We start from the raw sequence: 23455 nt of genomic DNA, 5'->3' as shown, positions 1-23455 counted from the left end.
ACCTTCATCATCTACGCGAGGTTCCTTCCCACTGAAGCTGCTTCTCCCCGAAAGATAGACATAAAATTAACTTAGGACAAAAAAAATAAGTACACAGAATATAGCCCACAATGATTACTCGTCCTCATCCGAAACAATCAGGCGCCCTTTCCTCCTCGTAGGCAGTGACGGCGGACCTGTCGGCTCCTGCTCCGGTCGCTTAGAGATAGTCTGAGTCTGATGATCTCCTTTCTCATGTACCGCCGAAGATAACGGCGTGATGTCCGAGGCCCTGGGTTTGTAGATGGGCTTAGGCTTCGGTAGTGCAGGTGGAGGCTGAGGTTGCTCATCAGCGCCTGTCGAATTCCACCCTTCCTCCACCTCGATGTCAGTATCCAGGTCCGAGTTCACTTCATCAGACAACACAACCACAGCCATATCGTCTGTCTCTCCTTTCCGTCTTTTCTTGTCACCCTTATCCCCAGCTTTTTTTCGACGCTTCTTTGTGCCATGAGACTTCATCGCGCCGCTTCTCCCCTCTCCCAACGCAGCGGGATTTCTTGCAGCTTTCTCCCGTCGCACCTTCTCCTGAGCCAAGAACGCTTCCATATCGCCATACTCCTCGTCACTATCGTCAATGAATTGTGCCGATTTGTACTGCTGTTCTTCCTTCTTCTTCCTCTCCGTCTTCTTCCGACGTCGAGGCTCCTCCTCATCACTTGCTTCCACATCTTCCTGGTCAGAATCTTGCGCACGGGTCTTCCGCCGCCTCCGGCGTGTCTTCGCCAGAAGTTGGCTAGCCCTTTTGCCGTTCAAATCAATTGGAGACTCCAAGAATTGATTGATGACTGTCAGAGTTCGACGCAGCTCAAGGGGACTTATGGCCGCCGGAATATACCACTCTAGTTCGTCCGCATCTACATCGTGGGGAGCGCTGAGTACCAGGGGCATTCGACACAAATCAATCTGTCATACCTTCGTTTTCAATATAAAACTTGCACAATCGGAATAGAAGCTTGAGTTGAGCATTCTTCGTGACTGCGTTCGCATGCTCATCTTTGGTACATGGTATCCCTAGCGATGAGATTCACTACCGTCAAAAATTATTGATAGAAAGGATGAATTATAAGCACTGACGATAATCTTGCATTTTGGCAAGTGCTTCTGATGACGGTGCGTCAAGGTTTACGGCAAGTCTGTTATCCTCATCGTCCGCATCGTCGTCTCTAGCATCAGTCTCCTCGATAATTTTTTCGCGCTGGGCGATAGCTGTCGTGAGAATCTTGGGAAGTCGGGCATTTTTTTAAAACTCCACGTAGGCGAAGGATGCGAAAGCGCCCACCTCTTTCGTCCAGTCCACCCATTCTTCTTGGCCGGCATCAACCAGCACAGCCACAACGATACCAACCTCTTCACTCCATGAATGTCCTTCCTTAACATGAACGTCAGGCGGGACCCTCGGGTCCTCGTCCTGTCCCTGTGCTCGCTCCTTGGTCATCGCACTTTCTGGCTCATAACTGGAGAACACCTTCCAATGACCACGGTTCTTAGGAAAGAAAGCCTATCGCACGGAAGCTGTCAGGCTCGCGCTCTTTCAAATCTCTGAAATGAAATCCACGCGTACCTCGATTGCCAAAAAAGGGTATTCGTCGAGGGCCTTGAAGAAACGTCGCAGAATGAAGTTTATGAGATTAATTAAATCTTTATAGGGCTGCTCTCGCGCAAAAGACCGTTGATCGGCTAGAATGGTTTTGAACAGATCGAGCGTTGATACCTGTAACAAGAAAATGGTCCAGGACTCTCGGGCATGAACACCAAAGAAACAAAGTCCCAAACCTTGAAGAATAGTCCTTCTGCTTTGGTTCTAACAGCTTGGCGGTGTAGAAGGCTAACCACCCGTTTCATATGCTCTGACGAGCTAAAGTCTTTGTATCGCGATAGATACGTCAGAAGGGTATGGTTAACATCTGTGTGGGCGAATTTCTGAGGGGATCAGTCAGCTCTCAGATCATGGGTGGTCTAATCATCATCATCTTACCATCTCAAATGCTTCGAAAGTGAACATAGTTTCATGGATTACTTCCTCCTCTTCGACTTCTTCGTCCTCGACGTCCGGGACATCTCCTAAGGTGGGTGTGCCATCGGTTCCAGAGTCAATTATGAGAGCGACAGCAACAGACCTTTCCTCTTCCTTTTCGATTTCTTCTTGCGAACATACATTTCCCCCGACTTCTTCTTCCCCCAACGCTCAAGCATTTTCAGGAGCGAGTATCCAAGATATACACTCGAATCGAGATACGCCAAGGACTGGGTGCCCTCCTTGTACGTTCGAAGACTTTCAAACGCAATGTCCAACACTTCTCCGTTGTAGATCAACTGTTGCTGCAGTATATCGGCTGCCTCGTTCAGCACCGGATCCGTGATATCGGACGACGCCATATCGTCGATCAATAGCAGCAACTGCGTGAGGCATTCGATTCCGGCTTGCAATTCCGTCCACAGTTTCGGCTAGAGTGGGAATCGAATCAACACAAGAACCTGGCGACAAGAACAAGGTGGAGACCGAACGGACTTTTTCCTCGTTGGCCTCCCTCATCCGCTTCAACACCCAGACGATCCAGGTCCGTTCCGTAACCTCAGCAACGAGATCAAAACCGCATCCCCCCTTGTCCTTCTCCTTCGCTCGCATGGCCAAAAAGAACTCGAGGAACCATTTCGTAACGTACAGTAAACGAAGATTGTCCTTGTCCGTGATCTTTGCCCGTTCAGACCGAATATCCCTGATCAACGTAGACAAGAATGCTATCAATGCGAATAAGTAAAATTTTAAAGTACTGCCATGTAGATAGACAGCAATTGCACCCACAGTTAAAGCAGCCGTCCAAGAAGTTGACGGCGAACTGCCGCAGTATTATCTTCGCTTCTGACGACAGATTATCTGTTCGACTGAGTTCGTCGACGACCTTGTCTCGCTTCTTCTTTTGCTTTTTTTTCATGTCCCAAATAGTACCCGTGGATTCTTTGATGGCCTGTTGGCGATGGAGGACGAAGGGCTGGCTCTTCGAGGACTCGACGTCAGCTTCGTTACCCGCGTCCTCCGCCGGCTTGGGTTTCTTGTTGGGGTTTAGGGAAACGGCTATTGTGGTTCCGAAGCGTGAATGACGTGATGATGCCTTGCGAGCTATCTCTTTCTTTCTACGGTCTTCAGTGGCCAGGAGCCGGCGGAGGTTTTCTTGGGGTTGCTACGAAGGCGTTAGAGAGGATCATATAGACGTCGAAGGAAGGCAAAGATAAACCTTCGCGGGATCCAGAGTGAGCGACGTAGGTTTGGTGCCTCGAAGTAAGAGGTAGAAGATCTCGAGGACGAGAGTATTCCAGGTATTGAAGAGAGGGTCGTTGCCTGTATTGGAAGCAATGGTGAAGAGGAGCTCGAATGCATGTGTTTCTGACATGACATGAACGAGCTTCGTCTGCATAGCGGAGAACTCGGCTTGGTCCGAGCTGAGGTGCATGTTAATGGGTAGGTCCTTGATGAAGGCTAGATTCCGGAAGAAATAGAGCACGACATGCACGATTTGTCCATCGCGGGCTGTGCGTTCTTTCTGCTGTTTGGCGAGCGGTGGAAGTAATATGCCAAAGAGCGCCTGTATCACGCCGGGCTTGAGGAGCGCTGCTTTGTAGTGCAGATGGCTTTGAAGCAGCTGAGTGTAGTCGGTACCCTTATCGAGTTCTTCGTCGAGCTCCTTGAGCTCCTCAGCCATATCGATAGGCCAGGTCATTGCCGTTAGGAGGTCAGCGCAGGCTATTGCTTGCTTGTCCTCGACGAGGCCTTTGCCCGCCGTTTCGAGAAGTATGGGTATGATGTCGTTCGTCAGGACGCGCGTCTCCCAGAAAAGACGGGCTACGGTGCGCTCATCGTCAGTGTCGTCCTTCCGCCAGAGCCTCTTGAGGTCCTTCAGACACCCATAGGCCTCGTCGCCGAGCCTGTATACATCGCCTTCGTACCCACCGAGCGCATCGACGACACGTTTGACGACCGGTCCAAGGATATCGCGCCTTGTGAGTGGCTCCTCGCCTTCGGCGTGCTCGACAGTGCTTCTGTCATCGTCGTCATCCATCTACGCGTCGCGGAGGTCCAGGGCCGTAGTGGTACAGTTGACGCGTCCGTGGCACCTATTTGCGCATGTTTCGCTGTTCCTCCGACAAATTCGAATTTTGCGTCACCTCACCTGCCTCCTGACTTTTCTTTCCTCCTCTCTGCCAGCCTTGCTTCTACATCCTTGGCGCCGTTTTCTCACCCAATGACTCGCTATCAATGGAAGACAAGCGTGCCCAAACGTATGTCAGGCTGCTGCGCGCGGTGAAAGGGCACTAATCTAATTCGTATATGACAGCCTCCAGGCACTGTCCAGTTACATTGCCAGCCAAAAAGAATTGCTTGCTCGCACCCATTCTGATATCGAACGACTGCACGAACTACAGAAAAAGGCATGTTCAAACCCAACGACTGTCGTGGCTAAGCTAGCGGAGGAGGTGGGCCGTACCTCCGTCCTATCATCTGGCTTCGGTTCTAACCTTGGGAAAGCTGAATGACAGGTCGTTCAAACTAAGTGCCCTAGCGGAGGATCATGCCGGAGCACCGCTACATATTGATTGGTCGATGTACGATCACCATGGTTCGTGTGTTTTTAGGTTTAATGTCGTATAAATGTTTACGCCTGGTCAGCAGACCCTTCGCCTTTCCAAAACATGGCCTGCACGGCTCGCATGACTCATGATCAGCGGAATACACCCTATACCAGGCAGCATTCTGAGTTATCTGATCTGCAGAAGTATGTGAAGGAGGCTCGACAGACCATTCTGGACCCTATATTCCAGCAGCTCGACCTGTCCTGGAACCCAGAAGTCATTGAAACGGCCCAAGTGCACGCGAGCCACGCCGAGATCAAGAGAAACCTGGAGAGGGACAAAATACGCGAATTGAAGCAGCGTAAGATCACGACTTCCTCAGGGTTGACGGTGTCTTCATCGCGTGTCCCCATTGGCCCCGGTGTTTTCATTCGCCGTGATGTTGAAGATGAAAGTATGGATGTGGATATCTCGCTGGATGATTCCGCGCCTTTACTTACAAAACCGACGATTATCATACCACCGTTATCAGTGCACACCCGCAAGGTGTCTCGGGTGCGCCGTCCCACTGTAAAAATACAAATGGATGGCGGCGGCGGCGGTGGCGGCGATCTGGACTGCGATAATCTCGCTTCTGATCCCTTGCCGGAGTCCCGGCGGAAACCGCCCAACCCCAAGCGTGATCTCGCACCAGACCCGTCTGCGAAACCCTCGTTGGGGAAACGAACCCGTGGTCCAGGTAAACCGAAGCCCGAGACATACAACCAGGCCTGGTCAGTGTCAGAGCAGCACCTCCTAGAGCGGCTACTGGATGAAATTCCAGAAGGGGAGAAAAATCGGTACGGACTATTGTATTTTTGGGTTCTTGTTGTCGTTGATGATATACTTCCTTTGGTACAGGTGGAAGAAGATATCGCAGGCGATGGACAACAGACGAACGCCACGTCAAGTGGCGAGTCGAGTGCAAAAATACTTTGAAAAATTAAAACGATTTGGCATTGGATGATGCCATTACATCTTATACTGGAATCTTATCATTCATTACTACCCCTAATCTACTACTATGACGATCAGTACTCAGTAATCCAGCTGTTCATTTTCCGTACACTGTCTAGTATCCTCTGCGCATCGTAATGAAGAACGTGTGACAATGCGAATTGTCCGAGTTTTTGGCGGTAATACTCACTTCCACGTATCATCGTCAGTTGGACCACATCTACCACCACCTCAACGCGTACTCAAGCGACAACACAAATGGCAGGGAAATTTGACCCGCAGAACGCACAGAATCTCATTGAGGTGTGTTGAAAACATGCTTCACTGCATAATGACTATTAATTAATCAACGGGGGGCGTTAGATCGAAAAACAGTGAGTACCAGAACAAGCACGCTAGGAGGTCGTTGAGGATTCAATGGTAACAGGTTCGCTGTCAAAGCCGTCGAGCAGGCCCAGGTAAGCTATGCTCTCTTCTTCCCTGTGCTTGACCACAGATCGAATGCCACGTTCGCGCCGCAGACATACTGGAAACTCCTCGAAAAGGTCCCACCACGGCAGCTTCGTCTCACCAAGTACGCACCGTCGCAATCGATTATCGTTCTCAGTGATTAGACATCTCCTCAAAACAGACTCGATGATGAGATATTCGAACACACCCTCAAGGCCTTCCCCGAGATGGCTTCGGAGCCGTATGACAAACTGACCAAGCTCGACGAGGATTGGATGAAGAGCGAAGAAGGCAAGGGCCGCTGGCGAGCCTTTATGCAAACGTGCGCAGCTGCTTCCTCGTGTCCGTGTCAATGTCAATAACTTGTCGCAGATATGAAAAGAAGGTCAAGGACTACAATTTTGGCTCGCTCATCCGGACGGACGCTCGGGAAGAATATGGCGAGAGGAACACGATTTTCGGTGAGACAGATCTACGGGGATTGTACCCATTTTCTTATTTTTCCCTACGTCTCTCCAGTAACCCGTATACAAGTAAGTCTCCGTTCAATCCTCTATAGCTCCCTTTTGATCGAACACCTCAGTTCTACGCCATCGAAGTGGGTGTCGTGTCTTTGTCGTGCTCTAAATCTTTTTTTTACTTGGTTGCATCAACTTTGTCTAGATCTCCAGGAACAGACTTGGACTGAACGACGCCGCTCACGAAGTAGCCAAAGTCTTGGCTGACAAAGAGAGGAGAGCCGAGGAGGAAAAGAAGAAGAAGAAGACAAAGTCATCATAGGCATTAACGCTAGTGCACTGGGTGCGTGCTTGTTGCTTCATCTTACTACCGCTCGATTCGCAAGTAAGCCTCACACGATCTAATTGTAGATATAGATAGGTGAAATGTGTATATGCGACGCAAAACATTATCTATCTACTCTGTTCCACCCAAAAACCCATGTATTATCACCCCGGCTATCATCGCCTGTCGACGATCCCCCAAGAAGTCCTCGTTAATGGCAACTTCAATTACTGGCCAGCTGCCAGCATCAAAGACGTAACCTTCAACGTGCTGAGCCTCCCTAACGGGGGAACGGGTACAGTGTCGTCTAGTCTGCACCCGTACCAGTCTTCACATCCACGAGATCTTCGAACTACCATGTCTTCCGAGTCTAGACGGGCAATTTGTGGATCATCCGATGTCTAAGGATCTTTGAGGCTATAGCTGTGGAATGGAATGCCCTCGTGCATGTATCACACGCGCTCCGAAGGGATCCCTTGTGGAAGTAAGTATACTTAGGACGAATACCTCTTTTCTCCAGGGAACAATACACACGGGCCGATTGTCTATCTTCGCGCGTGTAAATGTTTCAAGCAAGATACAAATTTGCCCAACTCGGACCCAGGGCCAAAGTGTGCGACTTTTTTCTTTGACAGGTTGGAAAGAGGGTCTTCCTAAAGGCGATCGTCCCGAGAAGGTTGGGTACATTTGGCGACCTGGGGAGTTACAGAGACTAGAGAACGATTCGGTGCTTGTTGGACCCTTGTACGGTCTCTGTGCTTGGACTATCTTCGGTCCGATGGGAAATAGGAAAGATGGGCTACCACCAGATTTTCTGTAGGGCATTGTTTTTGTGGAGTCTGGAAAATTATCACTTGCAGTTTGTAGCCCCGTTCCTCGGCTACAGGGCCAGCCCGGCCAACTTCTCTATGGCCATCCAATGCTCGTCAAGGTGGCGTATAGCAACGCGCGAGAGGAGGGTCCCTCTCGGATCTTCACCTCAAGGAAAGATGCCTCGTAGGCATGATGACAACCGCCTTGCTTTCACAAATTTTTAATTCCCCAAATCTCCCAAAGAATACGGCCAAGTACCTACACCATCTATGCCACCATCACGTGATTAGTGTCGGCCTGCGCGCCGTACTCGGTCAGTACTAAGCAGTCGTCCAAACCAACCCTGGCCGATGTATTGATACCAGAACAAGAATCGCTTCTCCGACGATATCATACGACCCTGTATGACGTTCTATTATGTTGTGGTACTACCTTTCAACCGGGATATCCTTTACAGGGTCGATTCTTGTTCGGAGGGTGGAGGGGACCATTGCATCCGCGCAAATAGGCTAGTCGGCTGACACGAGTAAGTATTCATCAGTGGGTACAACCTACTACAACTTACAGGGTCAACGGAGAGGTTATTCTTCACTGACAGACACCTAATTGTCCGTACGCTTTTCCATTTGAGAGTTCCTTTCGACTCGTCGGTTACACAGAATTTCCAGACGGTGAGAAGTCTGTTGCGATGCATGAGAGCCTAGCGACGAACACTAGACCGTACCTGAGGTTTGCCAGGGGACCTGGAGAGACATTCGCGAGAAGAAATTCATGTGAAGCTTGTATTGACCCGAACGGAGGTGTTTAACGGGCTTTAGTCAGACAAGGTTGTATAATTGCCAGGGCGGCATGAGAAGAAACTCCAAGAGCTGTGAGAATGATAAATCATGCCCTGCCAATTGGTTGAACTCCAACGATAGAAGCTGGCTGAATGGGAAAAGTATACCGCCTATTGACCTCTCGGTCTGTATTTGCCATAACGATAGTACATGCAATCATAGAGGTAACGGTAGGGGATAGCGGAGGCAAAGGAGAAATGAAACGTCAACCATCCGGACCGTTTACTTCTTTTGCTGCGACTTGATCACCCTCTTAACAATCTTGGCCTCCTCAACCAAGAATGCCCGGAGAATCCTAAGGAACGAATGATAGAAACCATGAGACCAGGCAATCCAATGCCAAAGTAGCACAACGCACCGTGATTTGACACATTCTCCGCATCTCGAACCACCATATGCCCGGCGCACAGTCTTTTGGCGCTTGGAAATCGTAGCGTACTGGCGAGGCCTCAAAGCAGGGACCTAGAAAGAATAATTGAATGATTACTTTGCTATTCCACACCGACAAGAAAACATACACCAGGGAGGGCGATACCGCAGTCACCGCACTTGGGCGCTGTCGCAGGCTTTTTGAGATGGTGGTAAACGAGTTTTCCACCGGGGGTCTTTACAACGCGTCGGCGGTTCGAGGTGGTGTTGTAGGGTTGTCTTTTGCGGAGAGTGACACGTTGGGCCATTGCGGAAGCTGGAAGACGATACTGGTCAGCACCAATACCACAGCCAAGTAGCAGCCCGGAAAAAAATCCGTCTCTTCTTGAACGCAGAACAAGCACTCACTTGGACCGAGTTAAGTCTGGAAAGTGTATTAGACAATAAATCCATCAGCGAGCCAGTAAAAAAATCTCACCTTGTTCTTGAGGACGTCGATGCCAGTGACGGTCAGAATTGGGCAGATGGGTGGCTGGAACTGCACAGTTTTACGGCAACTACCGAGCACGTGACATATACGGAAGGTTGATGCCAATTAAAGCCAAATTCTGACTTCGGACATTCCGCCGGTAACTCTTTGTCGCCATGCAGGATGTTCTTCTACGACTCTATCTTGTTATCCCCTTCCTTTGTATCATGCAATTAAAAGACTACGGCTTAGATGCTATTTCCCGGCCCATGTCTTGCTTAAACTCAGGTGTTACTTCACGATAAGTAGGATCCACTCGTCTCTCTTGTTCGTTCTCGCATGGAAAATATCATACATCAAATTCCGAGCATATGCCTAGTCCCTTTCCAACAAGTCGGCTACCTTTCTACTTGACCTGGTTGAATGAAAACTTCCGGTATTTTCAAGCAACGAGCCGTATCTTATCTATATCAGGCGCTAGTTTCGCGAATAAGTAACCGGTATACTGGTTGGCGAACGCAAATACTGTCGTCTTTGCAAAGCGTTAACTATAAAAGTGAACCATCATGCATTCGACAACATCCATCTCAAGGGTCGCAGTCTGTCATGATTCTATCAGTTTTCTTCCTGGCAGTAGCGACAGCTACCGGCGTATCTGCTCATGGTTATTTCCCTCTTCTCAAAATCGGCAGCGATTTCATTCCAGGTTGGGTTATAGCAAAGGTCTGCGCGTACAGATCTCGTATGCCGCCCTAAAAAGCGCCTCCAGACCTCTACTCGACGCCACAAATCTGGCCTTTCCTCTGATGTTCTTGCCTTATTCTCCGAAGTAAATGATACCGACTTTTCAGCCTTTGCGCGTTGTTCGTGGGAGGGAACTGGTGAGCGCTTGAGCCTTGTGCACCTTTCAATAAATTATTAATTTGTTAATAGTCCGGGACTCTGGCTACGTCGTTAACGTCACTTCGAGAGACATTGCTTTTTCTATTGGAAACTCTGTTTTACCTCCCACAAGCCACAATGCGCCATCATTCGCTGCCCGCCGAATTCGATTCTCCCATATCCTCTAATATCACAGCAGGTCGGGTCCTGTAAAGCACCTGGCCGCTGGACGTTATGGTCCTGTGCTCAACTACATGGCCAAATGTGACGCAGATGATTCTTCGACATTCAAGGGCGATACGGGGTCTCCGCGATTCAAGCTAAGCCCATCGTATCAATAGAATAGAATAGAATCTCAATATCTTCTATTGCAGTTCTAAGAGAGCGTCTTTGAGAATGCAGAGTGGGTTTTGGACACGCTAGCCAAGAATGACTACACGTATGACGTGACTATTCCCAAGAATATCAAATCTGGCCGCTACTTGTTAGGACACGAGAACCTCACCCTGGATGGTGGGGGGCGAAGCTCAGTTCTATCCATGTAAATAATATGCCCCGTATCGCCGGAGTCATACAACCTGACAGTACAGTTCCTTATTTGCAGTATCCATACAGCTTACAGGTATATATTTCAACTATCTTTTTTATAATTGACTTCGTCTACATGTGGTCGATGGTAAGTGGTGGCGCTTCTTTGGTGCCCTCCGGACTGAGTTTCCCGGGAACCTACATGGTAAGAGCATAGTCACCCCAAAACTCGAGAACTGAAGTAATTCTTACTTATCAGGCTACGGACCCTGGCATCTCTTCAACTCGTACCTAGGCGACGCTTCGAAAGAGGCCCATATCCTACCTGGTGGAGATGCTTACCCCGGGTGGGACTGAACGGTCGGGCAGGGTTTTTTTTGTAGATCTTCGCTCAAATTTGTACTATGCTATGCAGCCACATTTATTCCGAACCCTCTCGGGTGTATTCATAACAACGCCGCGCTTTGATGGAAGCAAGGGACGTGTATAATGAAAAAGTCAAGCAAAGCAACTGGAAGAACGGGAAATTGGTCTTGCGGCGGGTCGCAAGCGAACGGAAAGCAGACGTAGAAGAGTCCACAAACGCCCCACGCATCCAGAGGTTTTCATAGAAATCGGTGTATCTACGATTAGAATACGGCGTAACAGCCTGATAATACATTGTGAGCGCGGCTGTACAACAATTTAATCAAATCAACGGCCTGGTTGACGTTGGACCTTCTAGCCTCTGACCAGCGGTGCCTGCGTATAGTACGCATATGACTGTCTACAGCAATCATCAGGTGCGAGGTCACAGGAGATTACAGAAATGAATTCAAAATGGGGCGCTGAAAGATGGGCGCCAAGTACCCATTAACATCCGTCGACATTATTACAGCCGGTGGAAAGAGCGCACCAAATGTCCTACATCATGATATGCAATCACGGGTCTAGACTCTTGAACCGGTGTCCGAATTCAATACACCAGTCAACAAACGCCTCTGCATTCCATCGACTCTCTTTCCTTTCCGAAATTCTGCATCAGATGTATTGTATTCAGTGTTGAACAATGATTGACTAACCCGAAACAAGGAGGAGGGTGGGAGGTGAATTGAAATCCCTTCAAAAGATTTGCTCTGTGTCGAAACATAGCGCCACAATCACCTTGAGAACAGGGCAATCTGACAGGGTTCGGTGAGGTGCCCGAACCTGAGTCGAGGGTGCCCCTGGTATTCACGTGTTAACAAGTTCTCTTTCATTGCTGTTTTACCAATTCAGATGGGGAACACGTCGAGAACTTGACCATGCGTAGAGTCAATAGGTGTAAAGTCAGGAAGGATGATGGATCGCATTTGAAATCTGGAGACTTAAGCAGGGAAGTTATGCCGACGCAGCACCACTCCGTCATGGATCGTCGGTGACGGGAGCGAGCCCGAGGTCAGCGTCATTTAGAGTTTGCGTTTTCTATGAAAGTACTGCCATCATTGTTATCATTTAACGGTACGAATTTGCCGGCGCCAGAGTTCAACAGATGGTTGAGAGGGTAAACAAACGTATCTTCTACTCCTGTTTGGCCTTCATTCATTACAGAGCTGATGAGCAATGTATAGTGGCGCATGGACTAGCCCAGTTAAAAGAACGACCGTGGGGAACCTTTCGTGCGGGAAAGAGTTCAAGTCTTCTCATTGGGTGTGCGCCAATAATTCGGCGGGGCGACAAAGAAGCCACCTTCTGACGGGTCCTTGAACAAAAGCCACAGGAACCACCTGCAAGGCGAATTTACCGATTGGCGAGGCAGACAACCGTGTCTTCGGGTCACTAACCGTAGTGAAGCTAGGTCGCACAAACCGTCAAGAATTTCAATAACTTGCTGCGTATGTCGTGTCGCCTTTAATTTCACAATACAAGTCAGCACTTGGTTTTTTGAATGGCTCTGCACCGTCTTGAGGTATGTTACTTTCCTTGAGTACAGCCTTAGAATCCGGAGCAAGATGGTTTCTACCCATTCTACGATCGACAGTTGGCAGTTAGAGATTCCAAGTTGAGATGTCGGTTGGGACCTACAGTGATTCGGATCCGATGTTGTTGGTGTTGATGAGAACATCGGGGGCTGGCCTCGCCATCTCCGACGAGCGTAGCCCAAGCGGCATACCGAGTCGGAAGAATTAGCAGATTTGGTCTTTATCTTAGCGATTGTCGTGGTATTTTACCGAATCTCTGGGTATAGGCAAGATCCATGGGTAGGCGGTAGTAGGGCGCTAAGGACCAAGAGACGGAACATCCTGGGAATGTGCTAAAACGTGGTAATAATCTGTTTTTGGTCGATGATATACTGCGTGTCGTCGAAGCTGACTTTGGAAGATGCAGGTTGCGCCAAATGTCTGTTGTTCTAAGACAAAAAAGGCATTGTATCACGACAGTTTCCTAAAGTCCACCAACATATTTTTTCAAGAAATGAGAATCTCGATGTAGACGTTGCGAGAAGAGCCACAGACAATGATTATAGATCATCGATACTAGAAATACTTGTCATGAGAGCGACGTGGGGCCCGAGTTGTGGTCACATTAGATATCTGAAAAGTCGACTGCGGCAGTAGTGACAGGAGAGATCTGGGTAGTTGACGGGGACCTGTGGAATACATTCGCATGCCAAATCAAAGAACTTGTATCGGTGGTCATCCGAATCTCTTGATCCAGTGAAAGACACACTCCAGAGGAAGACTTTCCAGCAAGAAAGACAAGGGTCCCCATAGTCATTCTAGATACAACAACAATTAAACATGCAGCAATCGGAACAAGGGCTAGTCGGAACCGTGCGGAGACAGCGGTCAGCAACCAAAAACTTCTCACAGTCCGGGCCGATCGCGCCAGATTGCTGGCCACCAAGTCGCCGCATACTGACTGCTGAAGAGAATTCATTTCCGCTTCAAATTGATATCTGTTACTCTGGAAACATATCATCAGACTTGCCCATGTGAAGGGAGTGAAGTGCATGTTGCCTCTATGTTTTATGTTGATTTATATTTCTCAGTTCTATCTTCAATAGTATTGCAATGAAAGAAGGGTAGCCTATAACTGCACATTTTGCCTGCTTGCATTCTCCTTCAGCACCTCGAAAATCTTCGCCCCTGGTGGCGGAACAGACATCGTGATATTGATGCTTCACGACATGCTTCAAGAAGTTGTGAAATGCAACGAGCCGCCCTGGATGACTAATTTTAGCATTAAAAACTTGGACGGCGTGAGACTAAATGAAATATCATGCGCGGGAGAACACGAATCCTGTAGTGTACATCTGAGAAACTACCTGAGTGAATTTTGGGGTGAGAAGGAAAAGGATTACATGTTCATGTTATTGTACATGTCATTATACCAACTATTTCGAAAGATCATCATGCGAGGCACTGAATGCTCCTGGAAGCTAGCGGCGGAGGTTTCCGGACTGCTAAATTGCACGGGGACTTACAAGGTGATATATTTAAAATACCTCAAAAGCGCTACAAGCATGTCTTGATCATCCTCAGGTTAATAAAGAGAATCAGAACGAGAACTATAACAGTAACTACTATCCGTGGTAGCTTCTGTACCAGACGCCGTTCTAAAATCGCAAACCTAAGCTGGTCTTCTTTGCGCCATGTGTGTGTCCGGTGGAGGAGGCCGTCCGTACTGAGAGCTTCAGACCGTCAACGATTAGCCTAGAAGTGTGAATGTGATAAACAATAACTATACCCAGGAGAATTAATCTTCCAGTTTTCCAGTCATCTCCAACCTATAACGCGTAATCGGAGATACTCATACATTCGTACCAGGATCCCGAGAAGGACAATCTTGAGTGCCCTTCCTATAGGCGATATTATTTACCTTTAATGCATTAATTTGAGCTTCTAGTAAAATGTGGTCCTAGCGTGGGAGTACAATGGGAAGCAATGCCTTGATGAAATAACCTAGCTCGCTGGGTGGAGTAACGTCGGTTCGCAGACGACTAGACCTGGCCGAGGCACCATAGAATATTGAACATTCCTACCCTTCTCGAAAGTGTCGTTGGCCTGGTAATAATGTGGCCCTAGAACGGGGAGTAGCGGGGCACTTGTAGGAAAATATTTTACCTCGGGCAAACTTGAAGCATGAGTTCAGCAGCGCCGAGTGTCTTTTATACTTACCGGATGTGGGGTAATAATTAAAAACTATGCAACGGCGTATATCATTACTCACACCATTTCCGTTCAGGCTCAAGACTTCAAATCGATGAATAAGCAGATTCCAGAACGGTCGTAGGCAGATAGCTCGCTTCCTTAATATTCGTTGGCTTTACGAGTGATCAAGAATATACAAGGTAGGTACACACATTTTTAAGACTATCCGGTTCTTCAGGCCAATGACTGGGGCTCCGAAGGAACAAAGCCATGTGTCTTAGATTCTTAGGAGGCTGGTACTTTTTTGACAAGGCGGGCGTGGCTTGTTAGGTTTTGGTTTTCCGAAGTTCCAAGATAACAAAATTTACTGCCGCATTAGATATCAGAAGGACGAGGAGGAAGCGACGACGACTCATGATCGTTGGTGGGTCCATAACACGCGCTGATGCGCGATCGAAAATTGAGTTTTGTCACGTCACGTGTTGTATGTGACCTTACGCGTTGCCTCGAACAACGTTTGACTTTTCAAGGCTGCGACCTACTTTCTTGGCTTGTCTGTCTACCCTTATCTGTCTTGTCGAGCTCCTGCATAGTTTATGATTATTACAACTAACGACCTCTCTGCTGGCCCTTATCTGCTTCCCTTATCCTCTCTTATCTTGTGTCTTGACTTTTCTGTAACCTTGGCCTTCCGAAGGACTCCAGCGCTTTATCCATATGAATCTCTATAGCTGATGCCTTATCATAGATCGTACGAGATATGGGAAAGAACCGTAATTCGTGCCATACTTGGATGCACTTATCTTATCCTCTGTTCCGAACAGAGGACAGCACCCAGCGATCAACGAACCATCCTAGAAGGTGCGGTCCGTGCACTTGGTTGGGGTGGGGGATAATTGAGGATCATAGCTCTTCTGGCAATTATGCGGGACGTGAAAGCGACAATTATTCTGTCAAGCCCCAACATGGAGTGGTCCTGCTGATTGGTATATCTCGCGAAGCTCGAGGAGTTCCAATGTCAACTTCATTTGATACAAAGGAATGCCTTTAGGGACGTTCATCTGGCCGACACTCACTGGTTAACTTTTGTGAAAATACATGACGCACAGCAGTCATTGAGAGACGATAAGCGTCATGGTCAAGTGGGGGCATGTCGTATCTATGTCTTCTCCCTTATCCCCCAATTAGAAGACAGTGTGTAAGTTTGTAGCTGTCTGTTTTGGATAAGTTGGCTAACGATAAGACGGTTATCATTGTTAGGGAGCTTCGAACCTTCCTCTGAACCCATTAGGAATCAGCGGGTCCCAAAGCACGCCGTCATGCATTCGCCTTGCAAAGCCCATGAAGCCTAGGGAAAAAATGTGTCACTGCCTTTTACTCGCGAATCTTTAAGTCGCTATAGTTTAGGCGTTGTATTGATCCATATTTTCTTTTAAAAAGAAGGTGCGTACCGTCCTCTTGCCATAAAATAGCAATTGACTTGCTATGAACCACTTCCATAGACATCAAATGCCTGCCGATTGTGACGGTCTTCCTTCTGAACAACGAAGGGCACGACGGAGCTCCATAGCTTCTCTGTCTTGGAGACAAATCTACCCGGAATCTTTATGCGAGAACATATATATACTCGATGGATCCTCTTCCCAAAGCCTCACATCTGTTTCCATGGCCAACTTACTCCTGAACAAGTTCTACGAGTTGCTTTTTGGCGGTTCGTCTTTGCCTGAACCTCCACCCTATGTATTCCCTCCCGCTACCAAGGCAGATTGTATATTTGTTTTTGGCTAGGCGCTATGACTATCCCACTGATTGTATCGTTTCAGTGGAATACGCTGATCTTGCCATAATCGACCTTTCCAAAGCGTCGACTGAAGCTGGCCGAGCAGAGCTAACTGAGCAAGTGCGCGAGGCAATGAACAAACAAGGTCGGTGATGAAAGGCTCTGCCTTATACCGCCTCTTCTAACGCTTTACAGGGTTCTTCTATGCCATTAATCATGGATACACCCCAGAACAGGTATTGCTGTCTGTATCCTCATAAAATGTGATCAAGTTTCAATTTTTGTAGACGGCTCGTATCTTCAGCATAGCGAACATGACGTTCGATAATGTCGATGACAAGGAAAAGGAGCACTATGCCGGGAAGTCGCCCGACATTTATTTTGGATACAAACCTAAGCAAACCTGGGTTCGTTCGCTTCATTTACCCCCCAAAAACGGTACTAATTTTGTTAATAGGTCATTCGCAACGACATCCGCGATCAAATCGAACAATATAACAGTCTGTCGTCTTCTTATCTCAATTAGTAGCCCGCTGATATATAGTTTTTACGATAGTCAACAAGTCAAACAAGCAAGAGCACCCGGCGACACTTCGCCCTTATTCGAAATACCTCGACGACTTTGCTCGACACAACCATTTCAATGTCGTGTACCCCATCTTGAAGTATATCAATGTCACTACTTATCCCGTAATACATTGCTGAACATGCCTGCAGACTTCTCGCTCGGGGATTAGAACTTCCGGAAGATACTCTGATCAAGCAGCATCAATTCGATGCGGAAGGAGAGTCCTCAAGTGAGAGCTTTTGTTTCTCACACGCGAGCTGCCCTGACCATTCATGCCTTACCAGTGAGATTTATGAAGTAGTATGTCGATTGCGTACTCATTCGTATCCTCCTATTCTCACACTATGTCAAGCTTTCCCCGTAGCAAGGAAGAAGAAGAGAAAACGGAGCGTGTTTGGTTGAAGGGACATCACGGTAGGACCATCTCGTGTTATGTGGTGAAAACAGATCATCAATTTCCTCAGATATCGGCTGCGTAACCGTGCTCTGGTCTCAACCCATCGGCGGTTTGCAGATTCTATCTCCCGACGGCAAATGGAGGTGGGTCAAACACATGGACAACGCTTTGGTCGGTTTCATTCTCGCCTACTTCAGCAGCCGAGGCTGATTGTAGAATGTCAATCAGGTCATTAACGCGGGTGATGGCCTTGATTTCCTGTGCGGAGGATATTATCCTCCGACTCGCCATCGGGTCATCCAGCCACCTGCTGATCAGGCGAATTGCCCTCGTCTGGGAGTATTCTACTTCTGCTTTGCCGATGAAGATGTTCAACTTGCTCCGCACACCGAGAGCCCCGTCTTGCAGAGAGTTGGTATCAAGTCCCAATTGAAGCCTGGAACGGTCGCTCCTACTATGAGGGAGTGGAGGTCCAGTCGCGTGAAGTCTTATGGACAGGTTAAGCTGACGGAGGGGGTTGAGAAAAACGTTGAAGAGGAAGTCGTATTGGGTGTCGTCGTGAAGCATTTCAATTAGGGTATGGCTGACGCAGAATGATTCTATGCAAACTCCACTTTCGATTAGTACGTACTGATATATCTGAGAAATGTCGCAGTTCCTTATCGACAGAATTGGCGGAGAATCAGCGACTTAGGGGCTCAAGAAGCCGATGGCCGAAAATGTAATGCGACACGATGGCTCCCTGACCAATGCAGGGCGTGAAGAAAGGAACACTACGAAACTGACCGTTTCGCAATATTGTACATGGCTTTCAGATCACACAGGAGAACATTTGCGAGTCATCCAAACACGCACCTTTACAAGACATTAGTGACAAGGGAGTCTTATTGGGTCTTTGAAAGCGTTGATATGAGGATACCAATTCGACTATAAATTGAATCTGGAAAGTGTAGAGGGGTCGTATGTAATTCTGTCGTAAAGCACGACTGGGATTTCATGACTACGTGCAATCTTTCAAACCGAATGTAAAGGCTCCTTGTTGATTACCTGGCGGAATATTTCCAAAGCAGCCGCAGGTTGAAAAGCGGGCTAAAGCAAAGTGGGAATCAGAAGCGCGTCGCGAAGAAGAACGAAAGGCGTCATACAACTTCATGGCCTGCTTCATAAACACGTCTTTACAAATAGTAACATAAGCCAACTGGAATGAGATTACTAGTATTCAGACACTTACGCGAAGGAGAAATTCTCGACGTTCTGAATCGCAGCGACTGCAGCGCCATCGATGGTCATATTGGTAAACGGCGTGTTTGCTAGGGCTTCCTTCCCGAACCAGTCCATAGCGAGAACAGACGCATGTCCTCCGAGCCAATTGCAGCTGGGGAAGAAGCCAATTAATTTCTCTTCTGGCGCACGAAAAAAGCTAAACGACTACGTACTTGATATCAGCATCACCTGCCCAGATCAACATGTTAAGTCCAGAGTTTACCAATGCAGCCAACTGAGGCAGAAGCGTCCTTGCGTCCTAAATTTCCCATGATTACTACCCTCCGCCCAAAATAATATCAACTCACATCTCCTGTTCGGACGAACAGCTCGTACGGAGCATCGGGACACTCGGAGTAGTCGCTAGTGGCCCCGATGCTTTTCTTAACCGTTGTATTGGCAAGGAAATCAATATAAAAACTGGGAGGGAACAGAGCCGAGGAATTCTGCCTGAGATCGTCAGAATCGCGATCACCGACTGCAGGAACGAAAATGTTGTCAATCTAATCGTCAGATAGTGAACCAATGGATGGGAAGTTTTGAAGCGACGATACAACATACACAGAAATCGTCAGCTGTGCGGCATATCTTGTTAGAGCTGCTCGAATTTCCCGCTGCATAGCACGCTTGCTCTTGCTCCAAACATCCGTCTCTACCAAAGTACGCTTTGTTCATCTCTTCGAGTACTTCATCGCTTTGAAGTTGTCCGTATCCAGGAGCGTCCGTAGCAAAATCTATGTAGGCCTTGTTTTGAATGAGTGGGTCGTACCAACCGCTACGGGGAAGGCTCAGCGACATTCTGATAGTAAGTACTGGAGACATGCTTGTTGATCATCAAGGCGCTGACGACGATCTCCACCCCATTGATTTTCCCTTGCTGAATCAAAGTGTTTTGTTGATCGAAGTAAGTTACAAAAGCTGGCCCGTAATGACCACCATAGCTTTCAGTGGCAAAGATGAATCTAGAGATAGTTTAACAGACCCGAATGTTTCACCTTTATGAAGAAGCTTACTCCCTGCTTTCGAATTTCGAAAACTGTCCACTCTCGAATAAAATCTGAAATGCCGTCCAAACGAATGGGGCTGCCGACAGTGTACTGTTAACGGTGTCCGTCCCAAATGAGAAACCGGTGCCGATGGGTTGATCGATGTAAATCACTACAACGCGTGTAAGAGGCCTGAATATATAACGTGAGAGTGTATTTACTATTGCTAAGGTTGTTCCAACTGTCGGATGCATTTTGAGTATAAGTAGCGAAAAAGCTGGGGAAGTAGATACCTATATGGATTAAGAACAGTGGTTGCACCATCGGGATTTACATGGCAGGGCCCATTTTCTGATATGAGACACTTTTTCATATTTATTCAAAGAATGGCAGACATGTACCATACCTTGGAAAAGGCCAATCATTGACGAGCATCCTGGACCGCCGTTCAGCCTGTTGGCGGTCAATTCGAACTGCTGCTACAGATACGTTTCGTTGACTGACCATAAGGTGAACGGGGCCGTTTCTGGTGACTCTCGAGCCTCAAAAAACCAGAACCACTGTTGTTGATTTCAACAGATCATCCAGGGAGTAGACAGAGAGGTCAGACCATGGACATGTTCGTTCCAACGTCGATGTATCCGGAAACTTGATGTACCCCAGCGGTTGTTTCGCATACGCCTGAATCCTCCACGTAATGGAGCTGAACATCCCCAAGAATGCTAGATGCGAAGCGTTTGTGAATGGTAAGATCCGTCCCTGCTGAGACCGGGGTCGCGTTGGCCTCGAGGAATAAGGATATCAACAGCAATGAGACGAGGGTGAAGAATTGTGCAGACATCGAGACAAGAGCACAAGAAACCCATATGCTGCTTCATGCCATAGATAATAATGTGGTATACCATGACCAACTAGGCCCATAAACCGCGTGGTGCAGAATACGCTATCAATAGATACGCGAACCCAAGATTTCGACTGCTCCAAGTTCCATTATAATGCTTACAGGACCCAGTGTGATGGATAGCGACAGATAAGCCAGGTTTCCGAAGAGTTTTGCGTCGTGGAAACGCGAGTGTGACCTCAGAAAAGTAAGGGCATTCATAGGGGGAGACAGGGTCGGCCTCTTTAGTGCTGTGCCCAGGTAGCAATCACGATTCTGCGGTCCTGGAAGAACTGGGGAAAAACGCGATAAGGATGAGGGAGCGTGTATCTGCGATATATATAAATAGTAGTACTCCAATGTTATAACCGACCTTAGCTCAGCTGGAAGAGCATCAGACTGTAATTGGTTAAGAATTTTCGGTATCTGGGTGTCGCCTGTTCGAACCAGGCAGGTCGGATTTTTTGTGTTCGAATGAAGTCTTTTTCTCCAGACATTGAGGAATATGAAGACATTGGAAGAGATGAGATGGACGATCCACGAGAGCCACCGCAGAAATTTTATTGTTAGAGGAGACGGTGGTCAAGTTAAGGGATGAATAAGTCGAGGCCCCTTATGGTGGAGTGGTAGACTGTGCAGCTCGAATCCGGGATGAAGAGGGATGGCCGGTTTTATATCGCGGATGGTGGTTCGCTATCCCCACTACTGCCATCTTTTTATTCTGATACATGTTGAGCGCTGCTCTGTATTATGTCTGTTGATGTAGGCATGATACAGCGTAATTTTACGATATTATCTACAAGCAAGTGTGGTACAGACCTGAATACCAAGTTTTCTGAATAATGATCGAAACGATCGCCTGTCAAAACTTACGATCGAACAATCGGCTTATGCTCTTTACTTCTCCCAGGCCAGTAGCGCTGTTTCCTTGTACCGCCAAACGTGTCGCGATCACATCCAGAGGTGTGACCATGATTGTGAAGACAATCACAAGGATGTAGTAAAGTGCCAAAGGTAGGTTGCTGACAGGATCCGTCAACTGGTTTGCCCAGGTGAGAAAGAGATATCTAATGGGCCCGACTAAAATCGCGGCAGAATAAAAGACTGAAATGAAAGCCGTTGCTCCAAGTAGGCCTGGAGGAGACAATGCCGGAGCACGCAAAGCATTCCAAGACCGTACAGGATGGAGAACACTCAAATCATATGGGGTTGCCATGGAATTATTGATAGTATATGGTTTAGCACAGCGTTTTCAGCAAGCGAAAAACATACCGATAAAGAATCACTCTGCACGGAACATCGAGGATCATAGACAATGAGATGGACACCATGATACAGATAATGCCAGTCGGGTGAATCAGGGGAATACCTCGGCAAATAGGTTGATAGACTGTGGGCACCACTCCCATGTAAATGCAAAGAAGGACGAAAAATGGAGGGGCTGAAATTCACAGTCAACAGCATATTCAAGAGCCCGAAAACACGACTACCATATCCCTTGAAGAACCCTTTCCAACCCTAGAGCATTTCTGATTAAAAAGTACAGGGAAAGGAAACGGCGTCTCCGTACCTCAATGCGATATATCCGCCTCGCCATGCCCCAGTATGTATATGTGAAGAATCCTGCGTAGTGATAATTAGACCAAAAAAACAGCAACTTGAAACATTTACCCGACCTAATGGTGTAGCATTCTCTTCGTTAAGTGCGATTCGACTTTTAGGCGTATAATTGGCTCTGAATCGAACAAGAATTCCGACCAGTGGTACAGTGACAGCCAACGAAATGGCCAAAGCAGGTATAAGGAAAAGTACAACGGGAGCATTCGCCATGGTGAACCTGTCGTGATGGTGTTGAGAGGAAAAGCGCCGGGAAGGGAACAGCAGCTTTCATGATAGCCCATGCAATCAAAATAGCCCATGAGTGATGAAACGTTTCGAGGGTCGTAAGAAATGTATGATGATAACAATAGTGGCTGGAATAGATCAAGTTCCAGAGCTTTGGCTTTATTTCCCTAATTCTAGGCGCCTTGAAAAATGATGAAGTCGAGTAAAGAACTCGGCGGGCATGAAGTGTGGTTACCAAAATAGCACGGGCAAAGACAAATCTTTAGTCACGCCGCTCGGACGAAGCGGTCTTCTGAAATAAGGTCATATGATATTTCCTATGGGCGATTAGCTATGACCACACAGGGCAGCAAGACAGTTACCGGTTGGAGACAGGACAACCTAAAACGGCTTGCATCGAAAACTCCCCTATCAGGATCTGGTTTAAACACTGGTGGCTGCAAATGCAACGGTCCAATGGGTGGTTCCGCGTATGGTATACCTGATTATCGCATGAGTGGTGATGGATCATTAGCTCGTAAACAATGACGTACCTCCGAAAAAATCTTGCTCTAGTCCTGTAATGGCCTTCCCTACCACTTTCGTTTTATGCAGCTGGACTCGCGGAGATGACGAAACTAAGGCAACATAAAGGGAAAGAACGCAGTAGACCAAATTATGCATGATGAAGATTGAGTTGGTTGTCGACTTCTGATAGACTAGAACTGACAATTGGAGAGGTCTATGCTTATAGCTGAAGACGATAATAATCAGATGGTGAAGGGCATCGCAATATTTTAGGTTCACCCCGACCTTAGGTACGAGGAAAGCGGAAGAAACTAGCTTGAAACCACGCACTAGAGTTAAAACCTTCGCGAGTGGAACTGAACTATGCGCTGAGAATTGAC

General features: G+C 47.7%; 11 protein-coding genes and 1 non-coding gene across 12 annotated transcripts; 5 read left to right on the top strand and 7 right to left on the bottom strand.

The window, feature by feature from the left end:
• Positions 1–38: 38 nt before the first annotated feature.
• Positions 39–4283, bottom strand: BT62DRAFT_933075 (timeless-domain-containing protein). Its single transcript, XM_043186483.1, has 12 exons — positions 4209–4283; positions 3276–4152; positions 2846–3221; positions 2552–2781; positions 2160–2487; positions 2018–2103; positions 1816–1962; positions 1604–1753; positions 1322–1540; positions 1117–1261; positions 955–1053; positions 39–896 (listed from the first exon to the last, which is right to left on the bottom strand). The coding sequence occupies exons 2-12, from the start codon at positions 4095–4097 to the stop codon at positions 115–117; spliced, it is 3384 nt and encodes a 1127-aa protein (XP_043038757.1). The 5' UTR covers positions 4098–4152; positions 4209–4283; the 3' UTR covers positions 39–114.
• On the top strand, positions 4213–5707 carry BT62DRAFT_185865 (uncharacterized protein). Its single transcript, XM_043179975.1, has 5 exons — positions 4213–4317; positions 4374–4512; positions 4565–4655; positions 4706–5447; positions 5509–5707. Exons 1-5 carry the CDS (start codon positions 4295–4297, stop codon positions 5612–5614), a joined length of 1101 nt encoding a protein of 366 aa, XP_043038756.1. The 5' UTR covers positions 4213–4294; the 3' UTR covers positions 5615–5707.
• BT62DRAFT_185866 (DUF757-domain-containing protein) lies at positions 5708–7081 on the top strand. Its single transcript, XM_043179976.1, has 11 exons — positions 5708–5750; positions 5814–5907; positions 5968–5978; positions 6032–6062; positions 6126–6178; positions 6236–6376; positions 6427–6515; positions 6574–6587; positions 6638–6652; positions 6718–6855; positions 6930–7081. The coding sequence occupies exons 2-10, from the start codon at positions 5863–5865 to the stop codon at positions 6832–6834; spliced, it is 516 nt and encodes a 171-aa protein (XP_043038755.1). The 5' UTR covers positions 5708–5750; positions 5814–5862; the 3' UTR covers positions 6835–6855; positions 6930–7081.
• A 1568-nt stretch (positions 7082–8649) lies between these two features.
• BT62DRAFT_185833 (ribosomal protein L34e) lies at positions 8650–9332 on the bottom strand. Its single transcript, XM_043179974.1, has 4 exons — positions 9267–9332; positions 9008–9174; positions 8848–8951; positions 8650–8784 (listed from the first exon to the last, which is right to left on the bottom strand). Exons 2-4 carry the CDS (start codon positions 9164–9166, stop codon positions 8712–8714), a joined length of 336 nt encoding a protein of 111 aa, XP_043038754.1. The 5' UTR covers positions 9167–9174; positions 9267–9332; the 3' UTR covers positions 8650–8711.
• Positions 9333–9933: 601 nt separating this feature from the next.
• On the top strand, positions 9934–11094 carry BT62DRAFT_987445 (uncharacterized protein; the record flags this gene model as incomplete). The annotated part of the gene is made up of 6 exons (XM_043190068.1): positions 9934–10050; positions 10179–10194; positions 10261–10325; positions 10425–10540; positions 10595–10722; positions 10997–11094. The coding sequence occupies 6 exons, from the start codon at positions 9934–9936 to the stop codon at positions 11092–11094; spliced, it is 540 nt and encodes a 179-aa protein (XP_043038753.1).
• A 64-nt stretch (positions 11095–11158) lies between these two features.
• Positions 11159–12124, bottom strand: BT62DRAFT_1006945 (uncharacterized protein; the record flags this gene model as incomplete). Its single annotated transcript, XM_043177286.1, has 7 exons — positions 11159–11386; positions 11436–11478; positions 11542–11640; positions 11714–11740; positions 11799–11852; positions 11926–11942; positions 11987–12124. The coding sequence occupies 7 exons, from the start codon at positions 12122–12124 to the stop codon at positions 11159–11161; spliced, it is 606 nt and encodes a 201-aa protein (XP_043038752.1).
• Positions 12125–16514: 4390 nt separating this feature from the next.
• Positions 16515–18170, top strand: BT62DRAFT_897270 (Clavaminate synthase-like protein; the record flags this gene model as incomplete). Its single annotated transcript, XM_043183296.1, has 11 exons — positions 16515–16617; positions 16673–16774; positions 16825–16865; positions 16917–17036; positions 17087–17129; positions 17186–17294; positions 17347–17426; positions 17482–17497; positions 17550–17611; positions 17662–17765; positions 17823–18170. 11 exons carry the CDS (start codon positions 16515–16517, stop codon positions 18168–18170), a joined length of 1128 nt encoding a protein of 375 aa, XP_043038751.1.
• Positions 18171–18532: 362 nt separating this feature from the next.
• Positions 18533–21003, bottom strand: BT62DRAFT_987442 (alpha/beta-hydrolase). Its single transcript, XM_043190067.1, has 13 exons — positions 20454–21003; positions 20348–20403; positions 20250–20296; positions 20137–20194; positions 20065–20084; positions 19871–20015; positions 19682–19819; positions 19419–19632; positions 19166–19360; positions 19031–19116; positions 18826–18969; positions 18740–18767; positions 18533–18683 (listed from the first exon to the last, which is right to left on the bottom strand). The coding sequence occupies exons 1-13, from the start codon at positions 20682–20684 to the stop codon at positions 18609–18611; spliced, it is 1437 nt and encodes a 478-aa protein (XP_043038750.1). The 5' UTR covers positions 20685–21003; the 3' UTR covers positions 18533–18608.
• Positions 21004–21091: 88 nt separating this feature from the next.
• On the top strand, positions 21092–21183 carry BT62DRAFT_t108. The gene has a single exon. It is a non-coding gene; the product is annotated as a tRNA-Tyr (tRNA).
• Positions 21184–21488: 305 nt separating this feature from the next.
• On the bottom strand, positions 21489–22094 carry BT62DRAFT_184967 (uncharacterized protein). Its single transcript, XM_043179969.1, has 2 exons — positions 21597–22094; positions 21489–21542 (listed from the first exon to the last, which is right to left on the bottom strand). Exons 1-2 carry the CDS (start codon positions 21937–21939, stop codon positions 21520–21522), a joined length of 366 nt encoding a protein of 121 aa, XP_043038749.1. The 5' UTR covers positions 21940–22094; the 3' UTR covers positions 21489–21519.
• BT62DRAFT_184918 (uncharacterized protein) lies at positions 21737–22693 on the bottom strand. Its single transcript, XM_043179968.1, has 4 exons — positions 22400–22693; positions 22294–22346; positions 22214–22241; positions 21737–22164 (listed from the first exon to the last, which is right to left on the bottom strand). The coding sequence occupies exons 1-4, from the start codon at positions 22551–22553 to the stop codon at positions 21962–21964; spliced, it is 438 nt and encodes a 145-aa protein (XP_043038748.1). The 5' UTR covers positions 22554–22693; the 3' UTR covers positions 21737–21961.
• On the bottom strand, positions 22694–23388 carry BT62DRAFT_185168 (uncharacterized protein). Its single transcript, XM_043179971.1, has 3 exons — positions 23102–23388; positions 22931–23049; positions 22694–22885 (listed from the first exon to the last, which is right to left on the bottom strand). Exons 1-3 carry the CDS (start codon positions 23229–23231, stop codon positions 22835–22837), a joined length of 300 nt encoding a protein of 99 aa, XP_043038747.1. The 5' UTR covers positions 23232–23388; the 3' UTR covers positions 22694–22834.
• Positions 23389–23455: the final 67 nt, after the last annotated feature.

The sequence above is a fragment of the Guyanagaster necrorhizus genome (assembly GCF_019112545.1).
Source record: "Guyanagaster necrorhizus MCA 3950 unplaced genomic scaffold BT62scaffold_15, whole genome shotgun sequence".
Classification (NCBI taxonomy): Eukaryota; Fungi; Basidiomycota; class Agaricomycetes; order Agaricales; family Physalacriaceae; genus Guyanagaster; species Guyanagaster necrorhizus.
This window is presented reverse-complemented; position numbering and strand designations above follow the sequence as displayed.